The sequence below is a fragment of the Fistularia commersonii genome, chromosome 11 (assembly GCF_037954325.1).
Source record: "Fistularia commersonii isolate RoL2024-O1a breed Wild chromosome 11, RoL_Fcom_v1.0, whole genome shotgun sequence".
In the NCBI taxonomy this organism is placed as follows: Eukaryota; Metazoa; Chordata; class Actinopteri; order Syngnathiformes; family Fistulariidae; genus Fistularia; species Fistularia commersonii.
The window spans coordinates 13,140,700-13,159,306 of NC_141294.1; the positions used below are offsets into that span (position 1 = coordinate 13,140,700).

General features: G+C 51.7%; 1 protein-coding gene across 3 annotated transcripts in view; it reads right to left on the reverse strand.

Moving 5' to 3' along the window:
• Positions 1-2,094: 2,094 nt before the first annotated feature.
• The window catches only part of grik5 (glutamate receptor, ionotropic, kainate 5), a 45,352-nt gene continuing 28,839 nt past the window's right edge, over positions 2,095-18,607 (reverse strand). Inside the window, exons 8-22 of one of the 3 annotated variants that reach the window (XM_086155020.1) lie at positions 18,013-18,066; positions 17,566-17,724; positions 17,036-17,188; positions 15,714-15,818; positions 14,591-14,698; positions 14,238-14,441; positions 12,038-12,151; positions 11,565-11,674; positions 11,309-11,482; positions 10,418-10,583; positions 8,393-8,618; positions 6,934-7,062; positions 5,389-5,510; positions 4,740-4,776; positions 3,134-3,333 (exon numbers count right to left, since the gene is read on the reverse strand). In XM_086155020.1, coding sequence (XP_086011146.1) covers positions 3,281-3,333; positions 4,740-4,776; positions 5,389-5,510; positions 6,934-7,062; positions 8,393-8,618; positions 10,418-10,583; positions 11,309-11,482; positions 11,565-11,674; positions 12,038-12,151; positions 14,238-14,441; positions 14,591-14,698; positions 15,714-15,818; positions 17,036-17,188; positions 17,566-17,724; positions 18,013-18,066 — 1,914 coding nt within the window. In that variant the 3' untranslated portion in view covers positions 3,134-3,280. Of the gene's footprint in view, positions 3,334-4,739; positions 4,777-5,343; positions 5,511-6,933; positions 7,063-8,392; positions 8,619-10,417; positions 10,584-11,308; positions 11,483-11,564; positions 11,675-12,037; positions 12,152-14,237; positions 14,442-14,590; positions 14,699-15,713; positions 15,819-17,035; positions 17,189-17,565; positions 17,725-18,012; positions 18,067-18,607 lie in introns of all 3 variants that reach the window. The other 2 variants (XM_086155019.1, XM_086155018.1) reach the window with 2 other exon arrangements.

Consider the following 18,607-nt stretch of genomic DNA (forward strand, 5'->3'; position numbering starts at 1 on the left):
TGAAGCATGCGGACGGGGGCTCGTCTTCAGCGGCTTTCGGGATGTCTCATCTACTACATTTGTTTGACCTTCTGCTCATCGCGACAGCAACATTTAACAACTTCAATACATTTCAAGCCTTCGCTTCTTTCACATCGATTCCATATCTGAAATCCACATCTTGGTGTCCTTGGAGACATGGACCTTCATGAGCTCCTCTAGAGGCATTAAGCCTTCCTGCCGTCACATCTCCATGGATCATCACAGAAGGCAGTCTTGGAAAAGCAGCTTCCGGGCGACAGCAGTCCATCAAACTGACTCTCGATCACTTAAGGTGGACTTATGGTACACCTGTAGGATTTTAAGAAGAAAAAGGACTCTATCGTTCTACACAGAGCACAACATCCAACATCGGCGAAATTCAAACGCTGCGTCGAGCCCATCATGGATGACCCTGAGCAGGAGGCGGCTACTGAGAAGGCCGGGGGTTCGGTGTCCTGCCCAGCAACACCCGCCGCTCTGCCGTCGCATCTTCATGGATCTTCACAGACCAGAATCAGCAGGTGGAAGGAAATGAAGCACGTTTATCAAAGGGGTTCCTCAGTGACCGAGGGCACGAGAGGCCTGGTGACAACACAGTTTGACGGACTCGTTTAAAAAACTCAGTGGCCCAGATCTGATCGATCTGATTGATCTGATCGATCAGACTGATCTGATCAATCTGATGGATCTGATGGATCTGAATGATCTGAGGATCTGATCGATCCCAATGATCTGATTGATCGGAATTATCTGATTGATCCAACTGATCAGATTGATCCTGTTGATCCGATTGATGTGATCCATTTGATGGATCTGAATAATTCGAATGATGTGATGTGACTGATGTGAATTGATTGATGCGAGCTGACTGATCAGATGGATCCGATCGATCGGTCAGACTTCCATCAGCGCTTCGGATCAGAAAATCCTGATCCAGAGCGGGCGGCGCGTGGTTTTGCAAAAGACGGGTGTAAAACTTATCTCTGATCGGTGGTTTCCATGGCGACGGGGAGCTCTCAGTTGAAACTCATTTGTGATCCAGCCTTTCGAGCCGGACTCTGCGGCACTATATTTGGCTCCTCCCGATGTGCGCGTGCCGAAAATCCGTCTGAGGTCGGAACCTCAGCGGGCCGAGGTCCAAGTTTACATTTCTGGGCAATTGAAGGTCAGCGGACATGAACTTCAATGGAGGTCATGAGACCTGAATCCAGAAACGGCAGGATGGCGAGCAGCATCGGGACAGAGGTTTGCAGGAACCAGAGCTGAACCCGTCCTTGATGCACACAAACACACATCGGAGGTCCGGCCATGAGAAGAAGCTGGGCCACAGCTCGTTGTCCTCTGGAAGACCTCAGCTCCAGGATGGGAGCTGGAAGAGTGCTTTTGGGCGAGAGGTTCTGAGATGTTTTCAAGGATTTATTCTAAGCCTGCCTGCACCCAGAGCAGAGGAGGGATGGACCCTGGAAGACTGAGGACACATTGATGAGGCTGTGCAGAGTGAGCTTCGGGCAGAACCTCCACCGTGGACACCCGAGTCGGTCGCTTAACAGAGCCCGGGAGGCGGGCGGTGGAGGCTGGAGATCGGCAGGATGTTCAAAGATTGCCTGACTGACAGATCTAATCACCAGATTCTCCGCTGTATCCTCCCCACCCTGTTCTTCTCCGCCACCCCTTCTCTTCATCACACAGAAAGAAAGAACAAATATAATATCTGGCAGAGTTTCCTTCAACTCCACATCTCCAATGTTCTCACTCTGTCCCACTGCTGGTAGTTGTTGGGAGAAGGTTCTGCACACTTTGAGCATGAACGCACGACAGGAAGCAGACATTTTATCTCTCTCTCACTCTCTCTCTCTCTCTCTCTCATTCTCTCACACAGACACACACACACACACACACAAACACACACACACACACACACACACAGTTGAGTGCATGGTGTTGTCTGAACCCCCGCCCGTGTGCTACATGGGTCTCCATCCACCACCTCGTCACCGAGTCTTTATTAAACTGTATTTCCCAACTAGAACAATGGTAACAAAACAAGACAGAAAAATGAAAACGACAGAAAAGTATTATCTGAAGTCTTTAAGATGCGGATTCAAATCACATACAGGCGGGTTGTCCTCCAGCAAGGCTCGGCGTTACTGGAGATCAGGATCTCCAGGGAAATGTCTGCGGAAGAAAACCAGGGCTCTCAAATATAAAATGAGACGGGAGCGGAACGAGGAGGAGAAGGCCGATCATCACCGTCAGCCGGTCATTTGCATTTCCCATCAGATCTGTCCACGCGGAGCCTCGGCTCTGATCCTGGAGGCGTCGAACTCAAAGGGAAGAAAATTCCAGTATTCTCCGCTCAACCTCCAATTATCGGCCCAATCAGTTTCAGCTGACCTCGCAGAGTTACACTTCTTTTTTTGCTCTTCCTCCCTCTTATCTCCCCCTCACATTTCTCCAATGATTCTCATTTGTGGAAACAAGCAGAGTTTTTTTTCCTGGGCAGCAGCTTCACATCAGCCCCTCCAGCCCCTCTGGCCAGACCATCCAGTCCCTCCGGTCCCTTCAGACATTTCGTATCCTCCAGGTCCTCCAGATCTTCCAGATTCTCCAGATCCTCCAGATCCTCCACCCCTGGAGCTCCTCCAGTCCCCTCCTGGAGCCCAGCGACTCCCTCTGGTATCAGTCCTGGTCCCCCAGAAGGTCTGTGCCGTTGCAGTTCTGCGGGTTCGGAACGGCCCGGGCAGGATGCGATGGCGGACTGCGGTCGATCCGCCCCGGGCTGGGCCCCCCCCCGCCCTCGCTGTCCGTGTTGGATGAGGATGGCGGGGGGGGCGGGGGCAGCCGGGGCAGGGGGGCGGAGGAGGGCGGCATCCTCGCCGCGCCCGATCCTAAACCGCCGCCCGACCTCAGGCCCTGGATCCTCCGGCACTCCTGGCAGATCCTTACGTGGGTGCAGCTGCGATTGGGCGGCATGACCGGTGCGGGGGCCGGCGGCGGAGGGGTGCCGTTGGCTCCCGGCGGGTCGTCCAGAATCCTCTGGGGCCCGGGACCCGGGTCCGGGGGCCCGGTCCCTCCCGCACCGCCTCCTCCTCCGGCCCCGCCCGTCAGAGGACCCGCTCCGCTGTAGAGTTTGCCATTGCTGAGGCGCATCTCCCGCACCAGGCGCAGAGGCCGAGGAGCCCCCAGGGTGATGCGGCCGGGGTGGCGCAGAACCGCCGAGCTGCCGAGGGGGCGGCGGCGGCGCAGGCGAGAACTCTTCTTACAGGAGACGGCGTTTCGGAACTCGGTGATCATTTCCTGACAAACAGACACCTGAGGAGGAGAGGAGCAAGGGGGAGGAAAGAAGTAAAGAAGGACGGGAGAGGAGGGAAGAGAAGCAAGGCGAGAAAAGCAGAAGCAGCGGGGAGAAGGAGGGGTAGAAGCAGCAGAGAAGAGAGAGAGAGGGAGAGAGAGAGAGAGAGAGAGAGAGAGAGAGAGAGAGAGAGAGAGAGAGAAAGAAAGAGAGAGAGAGAGAAAGAGAGAGAGAGAAAGAAAGAGAGAGAGAGAAAGAGAGAGACATAGAGAGAGAGAGAGAGAGAGAGAGAGAGAGAAAGAAAGAAAGAGAGAGAGAGAGAGAGAAAGAGAGAGAGAGAGAGAGGGGAGGGGGAGAGAAAGAGAGAGAGAGAGAGAGGGGAGGGGGAGAGAAAGAGGACCAGGGAGGTGGTCGGGGATGGACGTGCAGGAGAGGTGGATCCGGTGGAGACGGAGGCGGGTAGAAAAGAAAACAAGAAAACAAGAACAAGACGGGGGAAAGGACAGCATCCGAGGACGGGAAGAACACACATTCAGGAGAAAAGGAGGAGAACAAGGACACGGTGATCATTGGAGGAGGGGATGATGGAGGATGAGGAGGTGACGGGGAGGAGGTGGAGACGGATAGAAACCAGAGGACATCCAGGGAGCAGAGAGAGTTATTACAACCAGGAGACACCAAACACCACAATGCTATTTAGTTCATGGACACTTTGGCATGGAAACGTGAACACACACACACACACACACACACACACACACACACACACACACACACACACACAAACACACACACACACACACACACACACACACACATAAACACAGACACACAACATATACACTAACACAATATAACACACACACACTATATATTTTATATTTCATGCATACAAACACACACACACTACACACCTACATACTATACACACACGTTTGCAATAGATACATGAATACACAACCAAACTCAGTAGGAGATGCACTGACGACAAACAGACAGACAGACAGACACACACACACACACACACACACACACACACACATAAACACACACACAGGTGGACGGTGTATTGGATGAGGTAGAGGTCTATGTTCTCACACACACACATACACACACACTGACAAACATCTATGCTGACACACACGAACACACAAAGTGTGTATTGGACAAGGTCTATGCTCTCTCTCTCTCTCTCTCACTCTCTCTCACACACACACACACACTCACACACACAGAGAGAGAGAGTATTGAACGAGGTAGCAGTCTATGCTCACACACACAGCGTGTATTGGACGAGGTAGAGGTCTATGATTACACGCACACGCAAACACACACAAACACATACACACACACACACACACACACACACACACACACACACACACACACACAGTGTGTATTGGACGAGGTAGGGGTCTATGCTCACACAGACAGAAACAGTAGTCACTGTCAGAGAGGAGACACTGAGGGCCGAATGACAGGAGTGTGTGTGTGGTGTGTGTGTGTGGGCAGGGGAGACAGAGGACAAGAGTGTGTGTGTGGAGAGGCGGAGGGGACGCACAGTGAGATGGGTGAGGAGGATCCAAGAATGGAAACGAGGAGTACCAGCGTACATGTGAGGCATGTAAAAGAAGATACATGGTGACATTTAATGCCAGGAAAGATCACACCGCTTTGTTATGCTAGCTAATATTTAGTTTAGTTTAGCTGAGTGGCTGCGGACCTGCTGACACTCTAAAGCTACGCACACGCAGAGCAGGCAGGACATGCAAAGTTACATCACACGCTCGAGGTTAAGGTTCTCCAATTGGAAACCCAGAACCCGGACCTTCATGCACACAGATGTTTTGGCAAACACAAACCAACAGGTACAAATGGAGACGAAAGCTGAAATAAATCAACACACTGCCTCTCTCTGTCTCTCTCTCTCTCACACACACACACACACACACACACACACACACACACACACACACACACACACACACACACACACACACCGAGAAGTAATCAAAGCCATGGGAACCTACTGGGGAGGATCTGTGGGGTCGGCGAGGGCAGGTATGGGGGCATACCTCATCAGTCTCCGCCGAGCGGCGTGTCGACCACACAAACTCCATGATGGCCACAAACACGGCGATGATGAGGCCGCAGATCAGCACCACGAAGATGCCCCCGATGTTCTCCATGCCCAGACCTGAGATGAGAACACAGATCCATTAGCATCTCTGAGAGAACAACGTTCTGCAAGAACTACCGTCTGAGGGTCAGCCCGGTCTGGACATAGTCGAAGTTCTTCGAAGTTCTACGATGAAAGCCGCTGGAGGTCGGTCTGACCATCGTTCTCCAGCAACCAGGCTGGACCACAAGGTTTCTGTTTCACTCCTCACTACATGTTCAACTAACTAAATGGAACCCGCTTCCTCTGGGTTGTTCTGAGAAGATTGTAATCGGTGCCTCCTCGTCGGTCGAGGCTGCGGGCGATTAATCACTCGACCTTGAATTTTCCAAAATGTTTATTTGTTTGGTCTAACCTTTAAAACAATGTCTGCCTGTCGGAGAGGGTTCATAAGACAACCTCTGGAGACCAAAACGTTTCCCTCAGGACAGAAGGTTCTGGAGTTTGTGGACCAGAACCCGCTTCAATGCATCCTCTTTTCACATTGGTCTTTAGGCAACATACCAGTCTGTTTGTTTATCCTGATTTAGCCGAGACCTTTGTTTATCGTGGCTGGTCGTGGAAGGTAACCCGCGGTCAATGGGAAGCGCCGCACAGGGCAGCCAGTCTGACGCACCAGTCACCGTGCATGCGCAGTCCACCACGTGTAACCAACTGCGAGTGCCAGCGAGCTAACCAGCAAGTTAGCCTTTCTAGCCGAGTCAAGTCAGAAGCCAAAAGCTTACCACTTCCATTTGTAATAGGAGGAAGAATTTTTATCACGATGTCACCTTCAAAGTGTATTTGCTTGATCTGCCAATCTACCATTGCTCTACCCAAGCGAGGCAATGTGGCCTGCTCTCAGACTGTTCAGAGGAGCTACATAAGGAACTGCCCTCCGAAAAGCGAGCGAGAAGGAGAGAAGGGAAGGAACTAAAATCACAGTTGTACGAACAGCGGCCATTTTTCTTGGGGCAGATTTCAAAGCTAGAAACCGGCTACCGGCAGCGACTGTCCAGACTCTGGCTGACTCCATGCGGTGCAAGTCACCAGAGAAAGGCAATGGCCAAGCACGCCGTCCGCTGTGGTCAGCCAGAGGCGCAGCAGTTAGGCAAGATGCGAAAACATACACGGTGGTAAGTGTACGCAGTAGATTTGTCAATGAATATATATTCAGCAGTTTCAGGGGAGGCAGATCATTTTTACATGGTCCTTTGAAAAGCACCTCTGAGCATCCTGAGGTTCTAGATAGAGAAAAAACTAAAGCAGGTACACGGGTCCATGATTCTCTGCACGGTGATCTTCATCTGTGGAGGCATAGGAACCGCATGGAGGCACCAGAGCAAACTCTCTGAAGAAGAATTTCCATGTGAGGTCTCCCAGGATGACAGACAGGATCTGGAAAGAAGGTGATTTGAAGCCCCTAAGAGGGACATCGGGAACGCTTAGGAAGAGGACTGACCTTTGGCCCGGTGGTCCTCCTCTTTGGGACACTGGCTTCCCTCCCACCATCTCCTCTTCAGGATCTCCAGCCTGTTATTCTCCTGAAGCTGGAGGATGGCCAGGGTTATCTCGTCTCTGAACGGCGAGCCTGGAGAAACGCAGGACAGCAGCATCAGAACAGGTGTTGAAGGACAGAAAATGTCTGGGAGCAAGGATGAAAATGAAGCCAGAAAGAAGAAGCTTGGCGATGGTTTCTGGTGATGGTATGGTGAGGATGGAGGCGACCACACACAGATGAGCATGTGAGCAGCAGGTTCTCCATGATAGTCTCAACAGGTCACACTCGGGTTCAACAGCTCTGTCTTGGTCGCAGTCGCAGCGTCTCAACAGGATCTTCACTGTTCTCTCATCAGCTCCAAGTGTTACCGCAACCATCCGACCAGAAACACAAAATACCTCCAGGTAGATTCCGGAATCAACCTGAGGAATGGAATTACATCGGAAAGCGTCCAAATGGTCTGACAGTCCAAGCGTCCACTTCTACAAGCTGGACTTCCATCCCGTTCTCTTCCCAGGAGGAAGTTCCTCTGAAATAGTTCAAGATGCCGTCAAGCATCTTCGTGATGTCAGGAGTTCCAGAATCCACATTTTGTCCCAACATCTCAAAGGCATTGGAGGCCGGCAGAAACTGACTTTGCTCCCAAAACTACATGGGCAGAATAATATGCACGTCCCAAGAGTCAATCAAGAATGTCCAATTGAGGAGATGTTGAGGTGTCTTCATCCCCGCTCTCCAGCCAGAAGGAGGTCCTGAGGTCCGTCTTCTCCATCTTCATCCCTTTCATTAAACAAATCTCAGGACTTCTCTGACACGATTCTGAACAGCAAAGAGCAGCTTCAGAAAAGGCTCAGAAGAAGAGGAGTTGTGGAAAAGCAATTAACTATTCAGTCAGGACTTCCTGTGGAGATGCTAATCCCTTCGATAAGAAATAAATCATCCATTCACAAGATCTTTCGTTCCATCAGTGCAGCTTCATCTGTTTCAACTGCTCTTCTGGTTGCCATCTCTTCCTGGCAGGAAATTACCTTTTAAATTTCAGACCTTTCTGCTGTCCTTGGATCTATAGTTAAGGTCCAATTCACCCTTGGACAGGTGTCTGGGTCCACAGATGGCCTGCTTCACGCTCAAACAACTGGAGACCTGGAGGATTTCACAAATACTGGGGTTTGAACCGGCACCACCTCAGGGGGGTTTGGGTTTGAACTTTTCACTCATTCTTTCACAGCTACCGACAATTTAGAATCTTCACTGAACCAAAGAGAGACTGGAGAGGAACGCAGGAAAGGGAGACACAGCTGGTAGAAATATTGTATTGAATTCAGAACATTGTAAAGCTAATGATGTAATGATTAGAGATGAATAGCTATTGATCAGTACTGATCGATGGAGTCGGCGCGTTGCATCCACGGGACTTTACCCAGAGGCATGCCGATGCCGTAGCCCTTAGTGTCCAGGAGGCCTCCGATCTGCGTGAGGTTGCAGTTGAGGCCCCGGTGGTACTCATTCATGGTACTCTCCATCAAGAAGGCATACTTGGAGTTGAGGACGCGGGCGATACCCTCCTCCGTGCTCTTCACGAAGACGCTCGGCTGCTTGGAGTTCATGTAGTTCCACATCCGCTGGTACGTCTGGTAGCGGGAGTTCTGTGGAGCAGCAGGAACAAAGTGGACTCAGAAGAGAGAAGATTCAGCCCTTCACGTCCATCTGTGAGGCGCAACTCGACTGACGGTTGATGGGTATGATGGAGGTAAGAGAGAGAGAGAGAGAGAATCAGAATCACAAATGATTTTTGATCCCAGAGGAACCTGAGTAAAGAGAGAAAGAGAGAGAGAAAGAGGTTTTGGATGGATGTCATGGGGAGGAAGAAGGTACAGGATAGAAACCAGGAGAGGCGGAGGAGGAGGGGTGTAAGATATCATTGGCAAATACTACAGGGGGAAAGGGAGAGGGGACAAAGATGAGAGGAGGAAGGAAGGAAGGAAGGAAGGAAGGAAGGAAGGAAGGAAGGAAGGAAGGAAGGAAGGAAGGAAGGAAGGAAGGAAGGAAGGAAGGAAGGTGGGAGATCTTGGTCAACAGAAGGAGATGAAGCATTGTCTCTCATCGAGAAAGCATCACCAGGAGACATGTGGAGAGCAAAGAACCACGATCAGGTATTAAAAGTGTACAGTCACTTCATTCGTCTGCGCGTGTGTGTGTGTGTGTGTGTGTATGTGTGTGTGTGTGTGTGTGTGTGTGTGTGTGTGTGAATCAATGAAAGGCTGCAGTCATATATCGTGTGCCGTGCGACTGTTTGTACTCGTGCACGAGGACTGCTTGATGTAGGCAGACAAAGAATATTCTCTCTCGCATCCTCCATCGAGACAAACATCCCGGGAGCAGAGAAAACACACACACACACACACACAACCTGGCATGAAGCCATCTCCACAACACACACACACACATACACACACGTGCATCTGCACTCGCTCGTGTATGCAAACACACACCTACACACAACCGCAGCAGTGCACAAACCTGCAGTAGAACAAACACAGATGCCAGGAGCTTCTGCTTAACCAACATGGGCAACAGGAGGAGGAACAGCAGATGAACAGCAGAGGAACAGTAGAGGAGCTAACTGAGCATTTAACAGGGGAACAACAGTGGAGCTAACAGAGGAACAGCAGAGAGAATAGCATAGGAGCTAGCAGAGGAAGAGTGAGGAACTAAAAGTGGAGCGAACAGAGGAACGTCAGAGGAACTAAAAGAGGAACAGCAGAAAGGCTAACAGAGGTGCTAACAGAGGAACAGCAAGGTAGCTAACAGAGGAACAGCAGAGAAACTAATAGAGGAGCTAACAGAGGAACAGCATAGGAAATAGCAGAGGAACTAACAGAGCACCGGCAGAGGAGCTAACAGAGGAACACCAGAGGAACTAATACAGGAACAGTAGAGGAAGTAACAGAGGAGATAACAGGAACGGCAGAGGAGCTAACAGAGGAACAGCAGAGGAGCTAACAACAGAGGAGCTAACAGAGGAACAGCAGAAGAGCTAACAGAGGAACAGCAGAAGAGCTAACAGAGGAACAGCAGAGGAACTAACGGAGGAGCTAACAGAGGAACAGCAGAAGAGCTAACAGAGGAACAGCAGAGGAACTAACGGCGGAGCTAACGGAGGCACATCAGAAGAGCTGAGGGGAACAGCAGAGGAGCTAACAGAGGAGCTAAAAGGGAAACAACAGAGGAGCTAACAGCGGAGGAGCTAACAGAGGAACAGCAGAGGAAATAACAGAGGAGCTGACGGAGAAGCTAACAGAGGAACAGCAGAGGAGCTAACAGCAGAGGAGCTAACAGCTGAGGAGCTAACAGAGAAACAGTAGAACTCCCAAACGCCACTCAGCCATACACACACATGAACACACACACACTCTTGGTGTTCATCAGCGACTGCAGGCCGTACCATGAAAAAGGTCATGGTACTTCCTCCGTGAATGGTGCCGTACTCGATGTTGGTCTGGTCGGCCAGATCGTCAGGGGACTCGATGGGAACCTCCATCCTCTGGACTGTCAGGAAGGCCGCGAGGTTGGCGGTGTAAGAAGAGATGATGATGAGGGTGAAGGCCCACCTATCAGATGAGAAGACAGCAGAAAAGAAGCGGTGAGCTGAGAGACCATCTTTTCCGGAAGAGGTCAAACTTTTTTCCACAATGTTATAGTCCCTGTTTTGCTCAAGTCAGTGTAATTTACTCGTCCTGTTTGCCTCCGCTCCTCATCCCTTCATCTCCTCAGCTCTCAGCCACGATAACTCCTCTCTCAGCACGTCTCCTGCACTCTCACCGCAGCCACGGGAAAATCATCAGGCCAGGATTTGTGTTAACTCGGCACTTGTGTATTGTTTGCATGGAGAGTCGGCGCTGGAGGGCTGAGAAGAGCCACATGTCAGCTTTAAGCCGGCATTAAAAATGTAAATATGGGCTGGAAAAAAGAAAGTAACACTTCTTGATGACGACCTGAGGATGGAATTAACTTTGACGGAAACGTCTCTGTGTTGGGATGAATAATTCATTTAATATTGTTTAAAAGCATGTTTGTGTAATTAGGAATTAAAATATACGTTACTTGCCCCGCACTCTTTTGTGTCTTTATTTTCATGACCTCTCCTTCTTCCCTTTAAGTAAAATGTTAATTGGATTAATGGGATTAGTAACCCCTGACATTTCAAACGTGACCCCGTTGCAGTGAGTCTTCTTGGAAAGCTCGGATCTCGGCTTCACGCCTGATCCTTGGCGTGATGAACCGTCTGACTTCGACCACACGGGCGCCTCAAATGGTTCGCTTCCCGCCCACTCACCAAACCCCGCTGACACATCTGGTGGACAGAGCCCTGGGCATGATCTCCGAGCCCTGCTGCATGAAGCCGCCGACGGGAAACCACAGGCTGTTTCCCAAGGTGTACTGGTTCTCCAGCATGTCCCTCCGCTCTCGCAGACACGGGTGAGGGTTGTACCACTCGTAGGGGCTCAACCTGGGGGAGACACGGCCACAAGGTCACTGCCGACACCCTGGGAGGTTCCCGTGCGGAGCGGTGAGGACTGCGAGGTGTTCACCTTGCCGCCAGGAAGAGGACACAGCTGACAGCCAGGTAGGCCAGCAGCATGAAGAGCCAGACGGCCGGCGAGAAGGGATCCAGGAAGGAGAAGTAGCCCGGCTTCCTCCCCTGGACAAGGCAAAGAGACGAATAACACGATGAGGAGGTCACATCCCTGCCACTAGGAAACCCTGTCTTTGGCTCCGTCCATCGGCGGGCCACAGCGCCTCCGTCAGATACGTTCCTCGGCCTCGGCGGCGGCGTAAAGCAGCAGCCGTTACCGAGTCACACGGCATCGGCGGGGAGAAGAGCTTAGATCAGGCTGGGGGAGTTCAGTGAGGAAACATCTGAGGCTCCTTGCAGCGTCCACCTCCATCCAGGCTCTGACAAGAACACGGACTCCTAGAACATTCGCAGTCTGACTCTTCGAGCTTCGTCCCGTGGCCCAAAGCCTTCTCTGCTTCTCTGCCCACAGCCAGGAAACATACTTACCAGCTGGACTCGGTACAAGATGCTGATCCCCAGGGTCATGAAGGGCTTGGAGAAGTCGATAACCTTCTCTCTCTCGGAGGTGATGGTGAAGCCCGCCACGGCCAGGTCTGCTTTCTGCGGGATGGACAGAGATAGATAAGATGGATGGACAGATAGCAGAGGGTTGAGGAAACAGCACAGGAGCTTCTGAGGAGACAGGAGTTCTGCTTGTGCCAAAGGAGGATTCCCCGAATGAGTTAAAAGGACTTCTGGATAAATAAAGTGGCCAGGGTTTCCCCGCCTCAGGAACCTTCTCTTCCTCCGAGGCGGTGCCGGCTGGCCGGTTTCCACCTGCGCAACCCTTCACACGCCACCGGCCCCTCAGCCTCCCCCATCTCCTCCATTAAAAGCTAATTGATGAACATGGACCGTTAATTAGAGCGGAGAGAGCGGAGAGAACGGGCGACGGGGAGGGCAGTGAAGAAGAGGAGGCGTGGAGAGCTGGGGGAGCTCCGGGTGGGAGGCCCACCATGGGGCTGCAGTCTGCTAATTGAAGTGTACCGTCTGCTAATGAAGCAGAGGGGCTCTCGTCAGCCCGCCTCAACCCTGATGTCTGTCAAACAGAGGAAGAGGGGAAACAAGCCGCCGTGGATACAGGATCCTGCACGAAGAGCTGCTGCAGAGGCCTTCGGCACGCAACCTCAGTGGAGGATTCTTCTAGTCAGCTTCTGTCCTACACAAGAGTCCCACTTAACTCAGACGGCCATTTAAGATGCGAGAAGAATCTGCAAATCTGTGCTTTCAGTGTGTGTGTGTGTGTAAATGTATCAAATACACAGTAGTGATTCTTTTTTTTTTTTGGCAAGATGGCAGGCGGGAGGACGCTGGCGCGTTTGGCTGCCGCTTCCCGTTCTCCAACCCAATCAACCAAACCAAAGACAAAGGCTCACCTGGACAATCTCCAGCAAGCTACCAAACTAGCTTGCCGACCTGAGCAGGCTGGCAGGCTTGCTAGCTAGCCGGCTAGCCTCTCAAAACTCCAGATCCCGACGGCGACCTGAGCAGGCTGGCTGGCTGGCTAGCTAGCCGGCCAGCCTCTCGAAACTCCGGATCCCGATGGCGCCTAGCAAGACGGCATTTCCATTGGCCGAAATTTTCTTGCTCCTCCTGCTCCACCATCTCTCCCTCCACCAAAAATCCATCTCCGACATCCAGCTCCAACACTTGCCTCCTCACAGCAGCACGACACTCAGCCGCACACCGGCGAAGCTCCTCCAGCTTGTCCCTGGACTGGCGCTCATCGCCACACTCTGCAATCATGGACTTCTTCCCAATAATTCTGTGTATGTTCTGTTCCTTCTGTTTTTTACTTGTGAAGCGTCTTTGAGTGTCATGAAAAGCGCTATAAAAATCCCATGTATTATTATTATTATTATTATTATTATTATTATTCTCTCGCTAGCCTTAGGAGGCAGGGCATCCACGGGGAACAAGTCCATCAGTACGTTTGTGTCAGATGATATGAACTTCCCAGTGACTGGAAAGCATGTCTCTGTGAAATCTCACCTGAGTCCACAGTGCTGCTGCTGCCGCACCTGCATCTATACCAAACCCTAACCCTAACCCTAACCCTAACCCTGCCAAAGAGGCCGGAACCCACTGAGCTGGTGCTACCTGGTGCTAGTTGCTGTTCGCTGCTGCTAATAAACCGGATCCACAGAATGCTGCTAGCTGCTGCTAGCTGCCACATCAGATCCACAGGGCTGACCTTCACCTTCACAAACCTGCTGATGCCTCATCAGCTTTTCAAGTAAGGAGGAGGGAAGGTGTGGAAGGAGGAACTGCACTAACCCTAACCCTAACTCCAAGCAGCTAGACCCTCCTCCTATCCCCCGGTCTAAAGGTCAGGGTTCCCCTTCATTTCCCTTCTTTGGAAAGTGACTCTGCGTTCTGTTCTGACCCCTGCACGGTATGTGACCTTGGCCACAGAAGGTGACCTCGCCCTGCTGGTCTGATGTTGATCTGAGGTTACAATCAGACTAACTTGTGGGTATGCTTTGGTTCCCCTGTAGTGAGGAACGTTCTACATGTTTGTTTTTGCATGACTCCCCCTCTAACTTCAGGTTAACTGATCTGTTCCGTTTTCCGCTGAGGAGCTGCTGTGGTTCCTCTGAGAACCAATGTTCTGCTGGTCATGTGCAGTGTTCTCGTGAGCGGTCACCCTATTGATGAGTTCTCCAACCATCCCGGTCCAGGAGCCGTTTGGTTCCGGAGCCCCGTAGAGCCCATCGTCCACCAGCTTGATCCTGAAGGAGAACTTCAAGATCTCTGCCAGCTCCCGCAGCATGTCGACGCAGAAGCCTTCGTACTGGTCGTTTCCCTGGAAGTCCTGGTAGTTGTCCTTACGCATGACGTAGGGATTCTCCTGAAAGGAGAAGGAGAGCCACACAGAAGCTTCATCGCCAGACCCCAAATGTTAAAATACTTGGAAAAGCACATTTTCAACACAGCTTCTCATTGGCCTGTAGGGCCACGTAGAGCGCCATCCAAGCATCGCAATCACGGCCACCTTACCAGGATGGTGGTGACAATGAGCGTCTTGTTTGCCAGAGTCTCTGAGATGTTGATGTCCAGACTGGTGGAGTTCATTGCCAGCGTGTTGTTGGAGAACCAGATCCCAATCTAAGAGGGAACATCACAGTGAGAAGACATCAGTCTGTGGGGAAAAAGACTGGCTGTTCATTTATCTTAGCTCAGAGATGAACCGCAGAGGCGCCACACATCCAAACCCCCGGCAGCGTGGTGTGAGATGTTGAGAAGGAGCCCTCAATTGAACCAGATTCTCACGATCCTCCGTTTGTACAGATATATCGGTAAATGTGTTCCAGGGCAGCTTCAGCTTCCAGAACACCAGCGTGAGGAATGAAGACCTCAGACTGAAAGTCCAGTCGTTGTATTATTTACACCCAAACTTTCAGCGCTGAAGAAGAAGAAAAAGGTCCAGCGTTCCACACAGTTTGTGTCTATTCAACACTCTGCAGTGAACACACACCCACTGAATGGTCCTGGTGGACGTTCACACGTGCCCGCAGCTTTCGCATCTGGTTAGACGCAAAAGCAATGAACCTCGACGAAAATGGAGAAGAGGACAGAGAAGACATGGGAGAAGAGGACGAAGTGGAGGACGGGGAGGTTGAAGAGGATGGAAAGGACAGAGAAGATTGCCGGTTTCTCATTTACTGCCAAACCTATTTTCGTTTCCTGACGGCTGCCCTGAACATCTCACATGCTTTCATTTAATGCTGCCAGTGTGTACATGTGGTCACCACCTTCCAGCGTCCAGAGTTGGAGCCATGGTTGGAGATGCTGGTACCTCTTCTCTCCTTCTCTGAGGAGAAAAAATGTATTTTCTTCTTGAACGATCCTTAGATAGTCCTTACTGGTGACAGGACGCAGCCGGCCAATCGGAAGCCTCTACTCCGCCGCTGCAGAGCTGCAGAGATCTGATCTGCTCACTTCTTCTTCTGATGGTTCCAAACCTCATGATTGCTTTGTGCGGTGCATCTCGTTTAGGTTGACGTGTGAGCGTTATCGAGGACGGGTGAAGCCCAGGTGATGTCGGCTCACAAACACATGGCGCTGGACGCTGAGGAGCACAGAGAGCCCTGGAACCCTGTGGAACCAGGTTCTTCCTCACCTCTTTGTGGCCTCCTCTATGTTTCTCCAGAATCCGCAGGGTGTAGTTGGTCCTCTGACCTTTGCTGTTGAACTCAACACGACCCGTCAAACCATCGTACTCCACCTAGTAGGCAGATGAAGAGAATCAGGCTGGGGGGTGCTGAGGAGCACAAAGAGGCGAGAAGAAGAAGGAGCAAAAGTTCTGGACACATGAATTATTTCAACAGGAACCCCTCCGGTTCAACGTCTCACAGACAGCAGGACGCAGAGACACGGAGAAGGTCGGAGCAGGAACCTGGCCGGGGGACGAGCTTGGAACAGGGGTCTGGACAGAGCTTAGAGAGGGTCTGAGGGTCTGAGGGTCCGAGGGTCCGAGGGAGGTCAACCTCACTGCTCCGCTCCTTCTCCGAGCGCCGGAGCCGGCAGCCAAACCTGTGACTGTTTGACGCCCCGGCTTGGGCAGGAGGAGCAGTGGAACCCAGAGAGGAGGGATGACACCAAAAACGAGATAGATAGAGATGAAACGAGCTGAGGACGACACCCGCAGCAGCAGCCATCGACACCATGAATCAATACGTCTCTCCTTGCCAAATCAATCAAGCACCTTTCTAAGGAATGATTACATTCATTAGTCAAGGAAAAAGAATTCAAACAAAATCCATTACTTTTCTAATTCTAAATGTCTGATCATATTTATTTAAATTGATTGTACTTTATTATAATTTTTAACTATAATTTATCCTTTGTTAATCCTTGTGGGGAAATTGGTTCTCTGCAAGGAAGCCATCATGGATGAACCATGAGCAGGAGGCTGCCAGGAGAGCAGTGAGGGGTTCGGTGTGATGCTCGCCGACACTCGGACTCACCAGGAGGAGCCGGGAATCCGACCAGGAACGTTCGCTTCCAAAGACAGTCCCTCTGCCCCCTGTGCACGTCGCACCGGGGGGGTTAGTGTTAGGGGTTTGGGTTCGGGGTCAGGGTTAGGATAGGATTAGTGTTAGGGTTTTGGTTTGGGTTGGGGTTTGGCTAGTGTTAGTGTTAGTTTTAAGGTTAAGGTTGGGGTTTGGGTTTGGATTTGGGTTACGGTTTGGATTTGAGTTTGGATTGTTAGGTTTGGGGTTGGCGTTTCTCTATTCGACGTCCCAACAATCCGATATCCATCAGTGGTTTGATCATGAATTAAAAGTATTTTCTGCTTTTGTGTTTGGTCTCGGGGGTTACTTTTTAGATGAAGTCCTTCAAAGCAGATCACTGATGAAGCTCATTATGTGTTTTCATGCGGGTAGATGCTGATGAGTGTGCGCGTGATCATTCCTTTGCTCATGCACTCTGAGTGATTACCATGCGCAGGTAGTTCATGAGGCTGGTCCCGTGTTGCCAGATCTGAGGTGAAGTGCAGCTGAGTGGCTTCACTCCTATTTCCTGACTGCGGTTCAATTCCCTCACCGCCCCCACCACCACGTGCACTGCGTCAAACATCAGCGCTGACGACAGCTGTAGAGGCAAGCAGGAGGTGAGAGGAGGTGAGAGGCGTGAGAGGAGTGAGAGGAGGTGGGAGGACTGAGGAGTGAGACGGGGTGGGAAGAGTGAGATGAGAAGAGTGAGGGGGGCAGTTTTGAACTACAAAGTGAAAGGAGATGTGATGAGGACAGACAGCATATCAATATCAATCCCAGAAGTAAAGGAGGTGAACGGGTGAGAATGTGAGTGGAGGACGGAGGTCCGAGAGGAGGTGGAGGTCAGGTGGAGATGGAGGTGGAGGTGGAGGTGGAGGTGGAGGTGGAGGTGAAGGTGGAGGTGGAGGTGGAGGTGGAGATGGAGATGGAGGTGAAGGTGGAGGTGGAGGTGGAGGTGGAGGTGGAGGTACGGACCGCAGGCCCAGGGTAGGTCAGGTCACAGCCTTCCCTCCAGGACAGGTTGAGGCTCCTGATGAACTCCAGGTAGAACGGGTGGGTGGTGTTGAACATGGAGAAACCCACGATGTTGGACTGCTCGTCCACCACGTCATCCAGCTTCAGCAGAGGGAAGTCCTACCAAGGCGTAGACACACACACACACACACACACACACACACACACACACACACACACACATATTCATTTAAACAGCTGCAAGGGGCTCAATGCAGAGCGAGCAGGAGAACAAAGGCCAGTCTTCCTTCTCTTCCTTCACCTCCTTCACCTCCTTGACTCCCTTCTCGACCCAGGAATCTCTCTCCATCCATCCTCCACCTCTTTCCGCAGGAGGTGTTTGAGATCTCTTTTGACTTCCCCTCATCTCCTCCCTTTCTCAGCGAGGAGGAGGAGGAGGGCTCTTACCATGGTGGTGAGGATGTACTTGTAAAAGGCTGACGTCATCCCCAGCTCCGAGGCCTGCAGGGCAGAGAGAAGGAGGCTGAATACTGAGAGCTGGGGGGCAGAAAAGGGACTAGGGGGCAGAAGGATCGGGGAGAAGGATGGGAGGGAGAAGGACGTGGGGGCAGAAGTTGGAGGTTGTCCAGAGATGAAGAGTGCAGCAGACAGCTGGGGGGGTGGGGGGGGCACGTTAATCACGGCTACAGATGACGGGGAAACAACACAACATCTGGCCGCGGGCGCCGCTGCTCCGGAGCTCCGCTGCTCCGAAGCGCCGGCTATGAGTCAGCGCGCTGGCCGACGGCCCGACGGGACGTCCAATCGTCCAATCACAGGCGGCCTCGCTGACACTCGCATTCCCGGAGAGGAAGTACTTTGTGGGGGTTGGTTGGCGCTGGACCTCAGACATCCAGGAACATGCAGGAACATGCTGGAACATGTAGGGAACATGCAGGAACATGCAGGAACATAGAACCTCCGGTTCTTCAGCTGAGGAACCGGAGGTAAAAATAGAAGGATGCTCGTGTCGCCTGAGGAACATTAGCAAACCCCGTTGTAA